We start from the raw sequence: 15,119 nt of genomic DNA, 5'->3' as shown, positions 1-15,119 counted from the left end.
ATATCATCGATGAACATAGATGAAAAAATCCTAGCAAACAGAATCCAACAACACATTAAAAAGATCATACATCATGACCAAGTGAGCTTTATCCCAGGGATGCAAGGATTCCTCAATATCCACAAATCAATCAACGTAATATACCACATTAACAAATTGAAAGATAAAACCCATATGATTATCTCAATAGATGCAGAGAAAGCCTTTGACAAAATTCAACATCCACTTAAGATTAAAAACCGTCCAGAAAGCAGGAATAGAAGGAACATACCTCAACATAATAAGAGCTATATATGACAATCCCACAGCAAACATTATCCTCAATGGTGAAAAATTGAAAGCATTTCCCTTAAAGTCAGGAACAAGACAAGGGTGCCCACTCTCACCACTACTATTCAACATCGTTTTGGAAGTTTTGGCCACAGCAATCAGAGCAGACAAAGGAATAAAAAGAATCCATATTGGAAAAGAAGAAGTAAACCTCTCACTGTTTGCAGATGACATGATCCTCTACATAGAAAAGCCGAAAGACTCCACCAGAAAATTACTAGAGCTAATCAATGAATATAGTAAAGTTGCAAGATATAAAATCAACAAACAGAAATCCCTTGCATTCCTATTCACTAACAATGAGAAAACATAAAGAGAAATTAAGGAAAGTACTCCATTCACCATTGCAATGAAAAGAATAAAATACTTAGGAATATATCTACCTGAACAAACAAAAGATCTATATATAGAAAACTATAAAACACTGATGAAAGAAATCAAAATGGCACAAATAGATGGTGAAATATACCATGTTCATGGGTTGGAAGAATCAATATAGTGAAAATGAGTATACTACCCAAAGCAATCTATAGATTAAATGCAATCTCTATCAAGCTACCAATGGTATTTTTCAGAGAACTAGAACAAAAAATTTCACAATTTGCATGGAAATACAAAAAAGCTCAAATAGCCGAAGCAATCTTGAAAAAGAAGAATAGAACTGGAGGAAACAACCTGCCTGACTTCAGGCTAAACTACAAAGCTACAGTCACCAAGACAGTATGGTACTGGAACAAAGACAGAAACGTAGATAAATGGAACAAAATGGAAAGCCCAGAGATAAATCCATGCACCTATGGACACCTTATTTTCGACAAAGGAAGCAAAAATATACAATGGAGAAAAGACAATCTCTTTAACAAGTGGTGCTGGGAAAACTGGTCAACCACTTGTACAAGAAAAAAACTGGAAATACAACTGCCATACAACCCAGCAATCCCACTGCTGGGCATACACACCGAGGAAACCAGAATTGAAAGAGACACGTGTACCCCAATGTTCATCGCAGCATTGTTTATAATAGCCAGGACATGGAAGCAACCTAGATGTCCATCGGCAGCGAATGGATAAGAAAGCTGTGGTACATATACACAATGGAATATTACTCAGCCATTAAAAAGAATACATTTGAATCAGTTCTAATGAGGTGGATGAAACTGGAGCCGATTATACAGAGTGAAGTAAGCCAGAAAGAAAAACCCCAATACAGTATACTAATGCATATATATGGAATTTAGAAATATGGTAACGATAACCCTGTATGCGAGACAGCAAAAGAGACACATGTTTAGAACAGTCTTTTGGACTCTGTGGGGGGTGGGGGGGATGATTTGGGAGAATGGCATTGAAACATGTATAATATCATATAAGAAATGAATCACCAGTCCAGGTTCGATGCAGGATACAGGATGCTTGTGGCTGGTGCACTGGGATGACCCAGAGGGATGGTATGGGGAGGGAGGTGGGAGGGGGGTTCAGGATTGGGAACACGTGTACACCCATGGCAGGTTCATGTTGATGTATGGCAAAACCAATAAAATATTGTAAAGTAATTAGCCTCTAATTAAAATAATAAATTTAAGCTAAAAAAAAAGAGAATGAAACTAGAACACTTTCTAACACCATACACAAAAATAAACTGAAAATGGATTAAAGATCTAAACGTGAGACCAGAAACAAATTCCTAGAGGAAAACATAGGCAAAACACTCTCTGACATAAATCACAGCAGGATCCTCTATGACCCATCTCCCAGAGTAGTGGAAATAAAAGCAAAAATAAACAAATGGGACCTAATTAAACTTAAAAGCTTTTGCACAGCCCAGGAAACTATAAGCAAGGTGAAAAGACAGCCTTCAGAATGGGAGAAAATAATAGCAAATGAAGCAACTGACAAAGAACTAATTTCAAAAATATACAAGGAACTCCTGCAGCTTAATTCTAGGAAAATAAACGACCCAATCAAGAAATGGGCCAAAGAACTAAACAGACATTTCTCCAAAGAAGGCATACAGATGGCTAACAAACACAGGAAAAGATGCTCAACATTACTCATTATAAGAGAAATGCAAATCAAAACCACAATGAAGTACCATTTCACTCCAGTCAGAATGGCTGCTATCCACAAGTCTACAAATGATAAATGCCAGAGAGGGTATGGAGAAAAGGGAACCCTCATACACTGTTGGTGGGAATGCAAACTAGTACAGCCACTAGGGAGAACAGTGTGGAGATTCCTTAAAAAACTGGAAATAGAACTGCCATACTACCCAGCAATCCCACTGCTGGGCATATACACTGAGGAAACCAGAATGGAAAGAGACACGTGTACCCCAATGTTCATCGCAGCATTGTTTATAATAGCCAGGACATGGAAGCAACATAGATATCCATCAGCAGACAGATGGATAAGAAAGCTGTGGTACATATACACAATGGAGTAGTACTTAGCCATTATAAAGAATACATTTGAATCAGTTCTAATGAGGTGGATGAAACGAGCCTATTATACAGAGTGAAGTAAGTCAGAAAGAAAAACAATAATACCGTATACTAACACACATATATGGAATTTAGAAAGATGGTAACGACAACCCTATATGCGAGACAACAAAAGAGATGCAGGTGTATAGAACACTCTTTTGGACTCTGTGGGAGAAGGCAAGGCTGGGATGATTTGAGAGAATAGCACTGAATCATGTATATTATCATGTGTGAAACAGATCACCAGTCCAGGTTTGATGCATGAGACAGGGTGCTCAGGGCTGGTGCACCGGGATGACCCAGAGTAATGGGATGGGGAGGGAGGTAGTAGGGGGGCTCAGGATGGGGAACACATGTACACCCACGGCTGATTCATATGAATGTATGGCAAAACCACTGCAATATTGTAAAGTAATTAGCCTCCAATTAAAAAAAGAAAAAAAAAACCCAGCTGGTTTGATGGTGCTGAATTCTCTTCACTTTTGCTTGTCTGGAAAGCTTTCGATTTCTCCATCAAATCTGAATGAAAGTCTTGCTGGTAGAGTATTCTTGGTTGTAGTTTCTTCCTGTTCAGCACTTTAAATGTATCTTTCCATTTCCTTCTGGCTTGCAGAGTTTCTGTTGAGAAATCAGCAGATAGCCTGATGGGAGTTCCCTGGTATGTTGTTTGTCATTTTTCCCTTGTTGCTTTTAATATTTTATCTTTGTCTTTAATTTTTGTCAGTTTAATTACTGTGTATCTTGGTGCTCCTCTTTGGGTTTATCCTTCCTGGGACTCCCTTTCGTCTCTTTCTGGGACCCCTATAATGCAAATTTTGGTGCATTTAATGATGTCCCAGAGGTGTCTTAGTTTGCCTTCATTTCTTTTCATTCATTTTTCTATATTCTGTTCTGTGGCAGTTATTTCCACCATCCCATCCTCCAGGTCATTTTTCCATTCTTCTTCCTCAGTTATTTCTGCGATTATTCTAGTGTATTATTCATTGCTGTTTGTTCTTTAGTTCTTCCAGTTCTTTGGAAAACATTTCTTGCCTCTTCTCCATTATTCCCCCAAGATCCTGCATCATCTTCACTATCGTTATTCTGAATTCTTTTTCTGGAAGGATGCCTATCTCCACTTCATTTAGTTGTCTTTCTGGGGTTTTATCTTGTCCCTTATTCTGGGACATATCTTTCTGACTTTTCATCCTGATTAACTTTCTGTAATGTGGTTTTTGTTCTAGCCACTGTGGAACTGTGGCTCTTTTTGCTTTTTCTGTCTGTCCTCTGATTAAAGAGGCCAAGAGGCTTGGGTAAGGTGCCCGATGGCAGGGACTGACAATGGGGAAAACTAGATCTTGCTCCGGGGGGCAGATCCTTGCTCAGTAAAGCTTTAATACAATTATTTGCTGATGAGTGGGGTTGCACTCCCTTCCTGATAGTTGTTTGGCCTGAGGTGAACAAGCACTGTGGTCTACAGGGTCTATGGTAGGGTTAATGGCAACCTCCAAGAGCATTTACGGCAAGGGGGGCCTTCCAGGACTGTGGCTCTCAGTGCTTCTGTCTCCGAGGTGAACCCTGGCTGACCCAGGCCTCCTCAGGAGACCCTCCAACATTAGAAGGTAGTTTGGTTCAGCGTCCTGTAGGGTTACTGCTCCTTTCCTGGAGGTCTTGGTGTGTGCAAGATTTTGTTTGGGTCCTCCAAGACTGGAATATCTGTTCCCCCCATTTCTGTGGAAGTCTGATAATCAGATGCCGCTGGCCTTCATGGTCAGATTTCCTGGGGATTCCCAGGCCCTTTGTTGGTTCCCCAGGCTGAGAAGCATGACATGTGGTTCAGAACCTTCACAGAAGTGGGAGGACTTCTTTGGTATTACTGTTCCCCAGTTTGTGGAGAACCTTACCCCACGGGGATGGCATTTCATTATATTGTGATTGTACCCATCCTACAGGCTCAATATATAGCATTGTACAGGTGGTAGTTACAAAAACCATCCTCAAGAAAAAGAGATGCACCACAGAAAATGGTTGCCCGAGGAGGTCTTACAAATAGATTAGGAAAGAAGAGAAGTGAAAGGCAAAGGAGAAATGGAAAAATATGCCCATCTGAATGCAGAGGTCATGGAAAGATATGTCCTTCTGAATGCAGAGTTCCAAAGTATAGCAAGGAGAGATGCAAGAAAGGTTTCTTAAGCAAAGAAATAGAGGAAAACTGCAGAATTGAAAAGACTAGAGGTCTTGTCAAGAAAATTGGAGATACCAAGGGAACATTTCATGCAAAAAGATGGGCACATAAAGGAAAGAAATGATAAGGAACTAACAGAAATATAGAGGAGATTAAAGAAGATGTGGCAAGAATACACAAAGGAACTGGAGAAAAAAAGTCTTGATGGCCTAGATAATCACGATGGTGTGGTCACTCACCTAGAGCCAGACATCCTGCATTGTGAAGTCAAATGGGCCTTAGGAAGCATAGTATAAACAAAGCTAGTAGAGGTTACGGAATTCTGGCTGATCTATTTAAAATCCTAGAAGATGATGCTGTTAAAGTGCTGACTCAATAGGCCAGCACATTTGGAAAATTCAGCAATGGCCACAAAACTGGAAAGGGTCAGCTTTTATTCCAATCCCAAAGAAGGGTAATGCCAAAGAAAGTTGAAACTACCATCAGTTGCTCTAATTCCACATGCTAACAATATAACGCTCAATATCCTTCAAGCTAGACTTCAATAGTACATGAACTGGTAACTTCCAGGTATTCAACCTGGATTTAGAAAAGGCAGAGGAACTGGAGATCAAATTGCCAACATCCATTGGATCATACAAATAGCAAGAGAATTCCAGAAAAACACCTACATCTGCCTCATGGATTATGCTAAGTCTTTTGACTGTATGGATCATAGGAAACAGAAAACTCTTCAAGAGATGGAAATACCAGACCACCTTACCTTCCTCCTGAGAAACCTGTATGTAGGTCAAGAAGCAACCGTTAGAACCAGACATGGAACAACAAACTGGTTCCAAACTGACAAAGGAGTACACCAAGGCTGTATATTGACACCCTGCTTATTTAATTCATATGCAGAATGCATCATGAAAAATACAAGACTGGATGAAGCACAGGCTGGAATCAAGATTGCAGGGAGAAATATCAGTAACCTTGATATACAGATGATACCACCCTTAGGGCAGAAAGTGAAGAGGAACTAAAGAGCCTCTTGATGAAAATGAAAGAGGAGAGTGAAAAAGCTGGCCTAAAACTCAGCATACCAAAAATTAAGATCATGGCATTTAGTCCCAACACTTCATGGCAAATAGATGGGGAAACAATGGAAAAGAGTGACAGATTATTTTCTTTGGCTCCAAAATCACTGCCAAAGGTGACTGAAACCATGAAATTAAAAGACACTTGCTTCTTGGAATAAAAGCTATGACAAGTAGACAGAATATTAAGAATCAGAGACATCACATTGCCGACAAAATCCATATAGCCAAAGCTATGGTTTTCCAGTAGTCACGTATGGCTGAGGGAATTAGAGAAGGCTGAAGGCCGAAGAATTTGTGCTTTCGAACTGTGGCTTTGGAGAAGACTCTTGCGAGTCCCTTGGACAGCAAGATGAAACCAGTCAAGCCTAAAGGAAATCAACCCTGAATGTTCTTTGGGAGGACTGATGCTGAAGCTGAAACTCCAATGCTTTGGCCACCTGATGCGAAGAGCCAACTCATTGGAAAAGACCCTGGTGCTGGGAAAGATTGAGGGCAGGAGGAGAAGAGGGCAACAGAGGATGTGATGTTGGACAGCACCACCAGCTCAATGGACATGAGTTTGAGCAAACTCTGGGAGACAGCGAAAGACAGAGAAGCCCGATATGAGCAGTCCAAGGGAATGCAAAAAGTTGGATCCCCCTCAGCTTTCAGACAGTTAGAAACAAACCCTGTTTAACAGTTACAGATATAAGGCAAAATAGGCATTAAACCAAGTTAAAACATAATCAAAATGAAAAGTGACATTATGTCCACAGTTAAGGTACAATATGTTATATCAGTCCTTCTTAGAATTTTTTGATGTCATCAGATGAAGAAGAGTTGAAGAAAGTCTTTTCCTTGAAGCAGAGAAACCCACCATGGGAAGCCCTCAATTGATGAGGAGGTTGAAAAGTTGAAAGCTGAGTCACATAGTTAATTTTAAGGCTTCAGGATCTATGACAATATCTGTGTACAAAAACAATCTGTCATAGAGACAGGCCCTTCTTCTTAGGGGGAGTTCGAGCCATTGTTAAAGCTACAGGGAGAACATTAAACCAACTGTCTCATGTTTCCTGAGTTTCCTACACAGATGCCTCTTAATAATGTCACTAGCTTTTCCAACTTTTTCTGAAGACTGGGGTCTCCAGGAACAGTGTAAGTGATATTCTATTCCTGGAGCTTTTGCCACACCTTGAGTTACAGCAGCTTTAAAGACGGAGCCGTTGTCACTCTGAGTTTGAGAGTTTAAGATCCCACTTACATCATGAGACATCAGTACAGTAAGATTTTCTCTGCTAGTAAGCTTAGGAGCTTTAGGCATTTGCAAAACAATAGCGTCAATTATCCTTTAAGCAATGTAGCCATAGCCTTTTTTTCAGTAACAAACAAACTAAACTCTGATCCTGTGGGTAAGCTCAAAGCGGGAGCCTGCCAGAGAGCAGTTTAAAGAGTCCTAAAAGCCTTTTGAGTTTCTGGGGACCAAACCAGCTTGTCAGTTTGGACCTGCTGACTCTCAGTTATAAGTTAATATAAAGGCTAGTCAAGTTCTGCATAACCCAGAATCCAAATGGGGTAGTAACCTGTGATTCCTAAAAACCCTCTCTTGTCTTAAAGTCACAGATAGGGGATGATTAATATAGGTTTAACTCTAGAAAGTATCATTCAAATCAGTGACTGAAAAATATTTTCTCTTTCAGCAGTTTTAGACAATAAAGTATAAGGATTAGGCACTTATTATTTGTATATCTTGAAGAAGTCAAATAGGAAAAGGAGTACATCAAGGCTGTATATTGTCACCCTGCTTATTTAACTTCTACGCAGAGTACATCAGGAGAAATGCTGGGCTGGAGGAAGCACAAGCTGGAATCAAGATTGCCAGGAGAAATATCAATAACCTCAGATGTGCAGATGACACCACCTTTATGGCAGAAACTGAAGAAGAACTAAAGAGTCTCTTGATGAAAGTGAAAAAGGAGAGTGAAAAACTTGGCTTAAAGCTCAACATTCAGAAAACGAAGATCATGGCATCCGGTCCCATCACTTCATGGGAAATAGATGGGGAAACAGTGGAGACAGTGTCAGACTTCATTTTTGGGGGCTCCAAAATCACTGCAGATGGTGATTGCAGCCATGAAATTAAAAGATGCTTACTCCTTGGAAGGAAAGTTATGACCAACCTAGACAGCATATTCAAAAGCAGAGACATTACTTTGCCAACAAAGGTCCGTCTAGTCAAGGCTATGGTTTTTCCAGTAGTCATGTATAAGGTGAGAGTTGGACTATAAAGAAAGCTGAGCATGGAAGAATTGATGCCTTTGAACTGTGGTGTTGGAGAAGAGTCTTGAGAGTCCCTTGGACTGCAAGGAGATCCAACCAGTCCATCCTAAAGGAGATCAGTCCTGGGTGTTCATTGGAAGGACTGATGCTAAAGCTGAAACTCCAATCCTTTGGCGGCCTGATGTGAAGAGCTGACTCATTTGAAAAGACCCTGATGCTGGGAAAGATTGAGGGCAGGAGGAGAAGGGGTCAACAGAGGATGAGATGGTTGGATAGCATCACCGACTCGATGGACATGGGTTTGGGTGGACTCTGCGAGTTGGTGATGGACAGGGAGGCCTGGCGTGCTGTGGTTCATGGTGTCGCAAAGAGTTGGACATGACTGAGCCACTGAATTGAACTGAAGAAGTCTCCATTTATCGTTTGAGTTTTTTACTCCTAAAATAGGAGTGTTGTATGGACTGTTACAGAGAATTAATAGTCCTTGTTCCTTTACATTTTTAATGATTGGCTTTAACCTTCCTTAAATTTGGGCTTTGGTGGGCACTGTTTTTGATGTGGAAATGGGTGAGGGTCTTCGAGCTTGATAAAGACAGGAACAGCATTTTGTGCTCAACACAGAGTTTTTCCATCCGCCCATACTTTGAGATTTACATTTTGTTCAACCAATGGGAGAGAAAGAGAAAGCTCCATATGCATGAAAACAAAGGCCTATACATTGTTCAGTATTTCCCTCCCCAGAAGGGGTGAGGGAGACTTCAGCACGATCAGAAACTTGTGAGAAAACAGCACAGAGTCCCAGTCACAGCTTAAAGGATGACTGAAATTATAGCATATGACTCGTCCTGACAGTCCCATTACAGTAGTGGACTGGGAGGAAATCGGACCAAGGTCTTCAGTGAGCACAGAGAGATTTTCCTCAGTTTCCAAAAGAAATGGACGGATTGGCCCTTCACAGTTATTAATACCTGGAGTTCCTCAGGTGTAATTAGGAGGGGAGCTTGTGTGGGGACCCAAGACACCTTCAGTCACGATTATCTTGAGAGTATGACCCCTGGGGCCTACAACTCAGAGGGAAGTCTCTTCTCCAGTATATTCCTTTGCAGACTAGACATGGAGCCAAAGGCAGTTTAGATGCCTGAGGGCAATCCCGCTTGAGATGTCTGTCCTTTCCACAGTAATAGCGAGCCCATCCCTTTTACCTGGGTCCCTCTGGGCATTTTGCTCAGGCTGTTTCAGAGCAGGTCTAACAGCCATTGTTGGGGCATCAGTCTTCTGACTGGCTCTTTTTTCCTATTTTCCTCCTTATCTTCTCTGCCATAACATACTGCCTGAGCCAGCTGCAACAGTTTTTCTAAAGACTGATTTGGTCCAAACGCCTGTTTTAGTAACTTATGGCAGATATCTGGAGCTGATTGAGTGAGGAATCTTTTTTAAGATAATTTCTCCATCTGAACTTTCAGGGTCAACATCAATAAACGTGAAGAGAGCCTCCCTAATTACTAGGAATTTACCAGGAGTTTCCTTCTCTCCCTGTTCTATGTCAGCCAACTTACCATATTGAAAAGTCAGTGAGCACTCGCTTGAGTCCTGCAAGAATACATCCAGCAGAGGGAGTCTGTTATGGGAACTGCTTGGCTCCAAGTAGGGAGGAGGGCTATTTCATGTTCCCACTTTCTCCTTACTTAAGCCATTCTTTGCCAAAAGTACTAGCTTCCCCCAAAACTCAAGCTCTTGAGTCAGGAGTCAGTATCTGTCCCAAGACATGTATTACATCTCGCCAAATAAGGTCATAAGGTAAAGTTCGTCCCGTAAAGCCTTCCATGTACCTTTTGGATCCTCTAAATAGTCTACTGAGACTGAGGCAACCCCTCCTAGAACCCTGCCCTGATTCCCAGCCTGTTCATTTGGGAGCCTCAGATACAGAAGCAAAGTAAGAGAACAGGAGGGAGCTGTAGGTTTCACACCAAATCTGTACCCTTAGACACAAGGCTGCAATGTCTCGCAGAGAGATAAAGAGCAAGACAGATGGCACTTGTACCCGTTTCTCTTGTTTTCTTCAGAACCGGTCTACTTGTAAAACAGTATCATAGTTAAGAGACCCTTCAAATGGCCAGGATTTCCCATCTTTCACAGGATACCATGACCATTCAGTATCCCAGAAGAAGATCAGGCATGTCTTTTAACCTCTGAGGATCAAACTTCTCCCAGCATTAAAAAAAAAAAAAAAAACATTTTAAAGGAGTCGTTCTGGAACTGCTGGCTCCCATCTGTTAGAGAGAAAAAAGCGACAACCACAACCATGGTTTTTCCACCAGATGCGTCCTTCCCTGCTGTAGATGGGGCTGTACACAGACTCCACCAAAGCTTTCCTTCCCTGGTCAGACTTTGTCAGTCCCTTACCAACGCAGGCATCTTCCTCGTCCCTCTGGGTTCTACCACTGAGGTGGGGTGGAGATGCAGAAGGGGTAGACCTGATAGCATCCCAGGCTGATGTAGTTCCATACCACCAAAACCTGTGTTTGATGGGCCCTCTTCTCTGATGCCACCCGGGGTGGAGCAGAGTAGTTTTCCCAGAATGTTCCCCAAGCCAAGGTTCCAAGGGAGCATCCATCTTTCATGTGCCTGGGTGCATTCCAGAGCACAGTCCTGTCTGCAGTAGAAGCAGTGAGTCATAAAGGGTGAACGTCAGCCAAGATATCCCATCTGAGTGTAACCAGGCCAGTATATGTATACCCAAGAGGTGGTGGGGGGTTGGCCAGAGATTAGATTATATTTGGGGAAAACCCTTGGGGAACTGGAATCAATGGCATATCAAATATGGGACTTTCTGCAGTCACCCTGATTCCTGCTCCTATGGGGTGGCTTTTAATTATGCATTAAGATGTGAATAGACCAATGATTCTGGGAAGAAGTCCTAATATTAGCATCTATTTCACAACCCCTCCTTGCCTATTAGGTGGCATCCCAGCCCTGGAGAAGGGCACGGGGCCCTGAGGGAGTGCGGAAACTTATCTCTTTGCAGAAGGACATGGGTTTCTCTATGAAACATTTGGGGTCCGGCCGCAGATCTCCTGGCAGGTGGACCCATTTGGTGCATCCTCCACGACCCCCACCCTCTTTGCTCTGGCGGGCTTCAATGCCCACATCATCTCCAGGATAGACTACGACCTGAAGGAGCCCATGCAGAATAACCAGGTGAGTGGTGAGCCACATCTACTCATCTACTTTCTCACCATCAGAACTGAAAAAAGCAGCTGTACCTTTAGTGATGGTGATGAGCTCCCCGTGTCTGGGGACATTCAAGCAGAATTACAGACAGCCTGGCTGGCAGGTCCTGGCAAAGTGTCCTGCCCTAAAGAGGGTCAGATGAAGGTGCAGACAGGCAGTGTCTGGAGGGTCGATTCCTCCACCTCTTGTGGCTTTGGGAGGTCAGGGCGAACCTTGAGGAGGGGGCAGCAGAGGGGGATCTTGACCTGAACGCCTGAGAGCAGCGGGGGCGGCGAGGAGACTCAGGTGGGGCCTGGGTGGGTTGGGGATCCGGCAGCCGTGTCACCCCTGGGCCCTTACTCCGTTCCCTCCGGGTTTGCAGCAGCTGCAGTTCGTGTGGAGAGGGTCCAGATCCCTGTCGGCACAGCAGGAAATCTTCACACACGTCCTAGACCAGTTCGGCTACTGCTCGTGAGCACCTGCCTCGGGCCAGTCCCTGTCCCAGCACCCTCCCTGGACCACCTCAGCCACGCCCCTCATGGCCGGCCCTGAGGGCACGCACTGAGCACCCATCTTACAGAAAGAACAACTGAGGCCTGGACCCCCAGCCAAGGTCCGGCGGTAGCAGCTGTAGGGCAGCTGGAGTGGCTCAGGCGATTGAGTCAAGACTTCCAAGTTCTGGCACCAGCCCTCCTGTGGGTTGTCTGGAGGGGGGCCATGGATCCAGTCCCCTCTGCCCTCTGTTCCTGGGAGGCCGTGATTGGGGGCTGAGCCCCCATGAGTAGGGGAGGTGGGATGAAGTGGCAGCTGAGAGATGAGGGAAGGGGGACTCACTAGCAGATTCTGGGTGCTCTGTAGGATCAGGGTGAGGTGCCCAAGTGCCCACAGGGCTCACACGGGGGCATCTTTTGTCCACAAGGCTCTCATCTACCCACCACCGCACTGTGCACCCCCTGATGGGAGACAGAGGCCTCGATGCTCTGGCCTGCCTGAGCCCTGCCCGCCTCCCCGACCTTGTGCTGCTGCCATTTTCAGGGCAGGGCCCCTAATGCTCCTCTCTCTCTTAGTGAGGGATTTAACTGGGATGGCGAAGCCATCTTCCCAGGTACATCCCTGGAAGACATGTACCTCCAAATGCAAATCCCTGTCACTGAGGACAGCATCCTAAACTTTACCATTCTCCTGGTGAATAATGTGTTTACTCGAGCCACCTGGTTCCGGACACCACACATCCTCTGGCCCTGGGTAAGTTAGGGTCCCTGGCCCTGGTTCCTCAACTCTGCACAGGTACTGCTGTCTTCGGTCTGACCCCAGCACTTGGCTCCAGCCAGGATTGTGTGTCCACCTCTAACCATTCCAGTGTCCATCCAGGCAATGGGTCACCCAGTCCTGGCTCAGTCCTCCTTCCCTGCACCCCGAGTCCTCATCCAGTCTACCAGCTTCTCCCCCTTCCCTGGATCATCCCCACAGTCTCTGCCTACAAGGCAGCCCCTCCTTTACACAGGCTTCAGCTCCTCCCCAGCTCTCCCCTCCTTTCCCCTTCTCAATGCTGGGAGCAGAGGCCTCGGCCTGAATCCTGGCTCCCTACTCAGGGGCTGTGAGACTTGGACCCTCTGAGCCTCACTTTCCTCTTCTGTGAAATGGGCATGATGACAGGACCTGCTCCATTGGCTGAACTTGTCTTATATGAAAGGCACCCTCATGGGACAGTGCCGGACACCAGTCAGCATTGGTGTCGCAGCTAAACTGGGCAGAGCACCTGCTGTGCTCCCAGAGGAGAGAGCTGGTGAGCCCCGCGGACGGCTTCAGTGTCCACCATGGGGAGAGCGGGGCGGTCGTGCAGATGAAGAGATGCTATCCCTGTGCAGGCTGGGCTCTGCACCCAGAAGGGCTGGCCATTGCTTCTGTCCCCTGGCTGCAGGGATGTGACAGGCAGTTCTTCAACGCCTCGCTGCAGTTCGCCAACATGGACATTTTAATGGATTACATCAATAGTCACACATTGGAGTTCAATTTATCAATGGAGTATGCCACGCTCAGCGACTACTTCTGGGCTGTGCACTCTGACCAAGTCACCTGGCAGGTCCGAGACCACCGTGACTTCCTGCCCTATTCGTCGGGTAGGAGCCTCTGGGGGTAGAGGGGGATTCGGTTCAAGAGAGATGTCACCAAAGCAGTGGCATGTGGTTTCCCAGTCTCCTCAGCTCCGCCGGTGGAGCGCACACAGCCACTGGTGCACAGAGAGCCCTGCCTCCCCCACCTGCCTAGTGTGGACTGCCTAGGCTGGGGACAGAGGCGCACTCAGTGCTGCCCACTGTTCCTTTGCCGGTTCCTTTCTTTCACAAGAGAGGCTTGAGTGATATCCAGAGGCATCCTTGATTTCCGGTGGGGCACTGGCGGGGGTTGGTCATGCCTCTTGGGGACTTTGTCATGCCATGACCTTTGTGTCCAGGGTGAGGAGAGTGGTTTCAGGGATCTCAGCTCCCAACGGCTCTGCCAGCCTGCCCCCATGGACAATCAGAGGGACCTAGTGGAAGGCATGCCTCTCCAGACCCTGAATTTCCTCAGAGGCACACAGGGGCAGCCAGCACTCCAGCCCTTCCATTCCATGTCCTGACTTCTGGGCCCTCATCCGTCTACATCCTCCTCTGAAGTCCTCCAGGGCCCCTCCACACAGGCCATCTCAGGGGCCCAGGTGCTCACTGGGATTCTTTCCTCGTCACAGTCCTTCAGCACTCGGGCCTCTCCAGTCCTGCCCCAGCTCAGCCTGCCCTGCCAGATGCCCAGGCCTTCCAGGGATCTCATACCATTGCTGATCTGGCTGGACCAGGAACCCTGAGATCACCCGCTGGCCTAGGCTGTGTCCCTGGGGACCCAGGCAGAGCCATCTCTGACCTCATCTTCCTCAGCATTTCCCAAGTGGAGTTCAGGGGCCTCTAAGGGCAGGCCCTCCCACCGACTCCTGGCCTTTTTCTCCTAGACATGCATCACGCCTGGACTGGATTCTATGCCTCCCGAAGTGCGCTCAAGGCACTGGCGAGGCGAGCCAGCAGTCTGCTGTACGCCGGGGAGTCCATGTTCACACGCTACGTGCTGTTGGCTCCCCACCCATACCTGGACCCGGCCTGGGGCCTGCAGCAGCTCCAGCAGCTCCGCTGGGCCGTCTCCGAGGTAACACAATGCCTCCCAGAGACAGGACAGGATTGGCTATTCCGGGGCTGCGTGCTTCAGCCTCCCTAGGTCAGCACACCTCCCTGTCCCTAGTCACCACAGGACTCTTTTACAGATGAGAACACTGAGGTCGCCTTTGGTCACAAGACCATGCATGATGAAGCTGCCCCAAGGCTAGGACCATGGCCTGCCAGGGTCCAGCTGTGGTTCAGTAAGATTTAAAGCCAGACTGCCCCAGAGCAGAAAGGGCAAAGTGGAGCAGCATTGGTATCCAACAATCCTGGCTGGATTCAAATCTCAGCTCAGCTCTATGAGCTCAGGATTTCCCTCTCTGAGTTCGAATTTCCTCCTTGAAAAATGAGAACTGCATGCTCACTCAGAACACTAATGGGACAGTTGAATGTGATAATACACATATGCTGG

At 45.9% G+C, this 15,119-nt stretch overlaps 1 protein-coding gene across 1 annotated transcript in view; it reads left to right on the top strand.

Annotated features, from left to right (window-relative positions):
- LOC129657329 (epididymis-specific alpha-mannosidase-like) overlaps positions 1-15,119 on the top strand; it is a 39,944-nt gene that overhangs the window by 9,212 nt on the left and 15,613 nt on the right. Inside the window, exons 4-8 of the mRNA XM_055587531.1 lie at positions 11,341-11,513; positions 11,908-11,996; positions 12,566-12,770; positions 13,447-13,645; positions 14,506-14,696. Coding sequence (XP_055443506.1) covers positions 11,341-11,513; positions 11,908-11,996; positions 12,566-12,770; positions 13,447-13,645; positions 14,506-14,696 — 857 coding nt within the window. The remainder of the gene's footprint in view (positions 1-11,340; positions 11,514-11,907; positions 11,997-12,565; positions 12,771-13,446; positions 13,646-14,505; positions 14,697-15,119) is intronic.

This window comes from Bubalus kerabau, chromosome 7 (genome assembly GCF_029407905.1).
Source record: "Bubalus kerabau isolate K-KA32 ecotype Philippines breed swamp buffalo chromosome 7, PCC_UOA_SB_1v2, whole genome shotgun sequence".
Lineage (NCBI taxonomy): Eukaryota > Metazoa > Chordata > Mammalia > Artiodactyla > Bovidae > Bubalus > Bubalus kerabau.
This window is presented reverse-complemented; position numbering and strand designations above follow the sequence as displayed.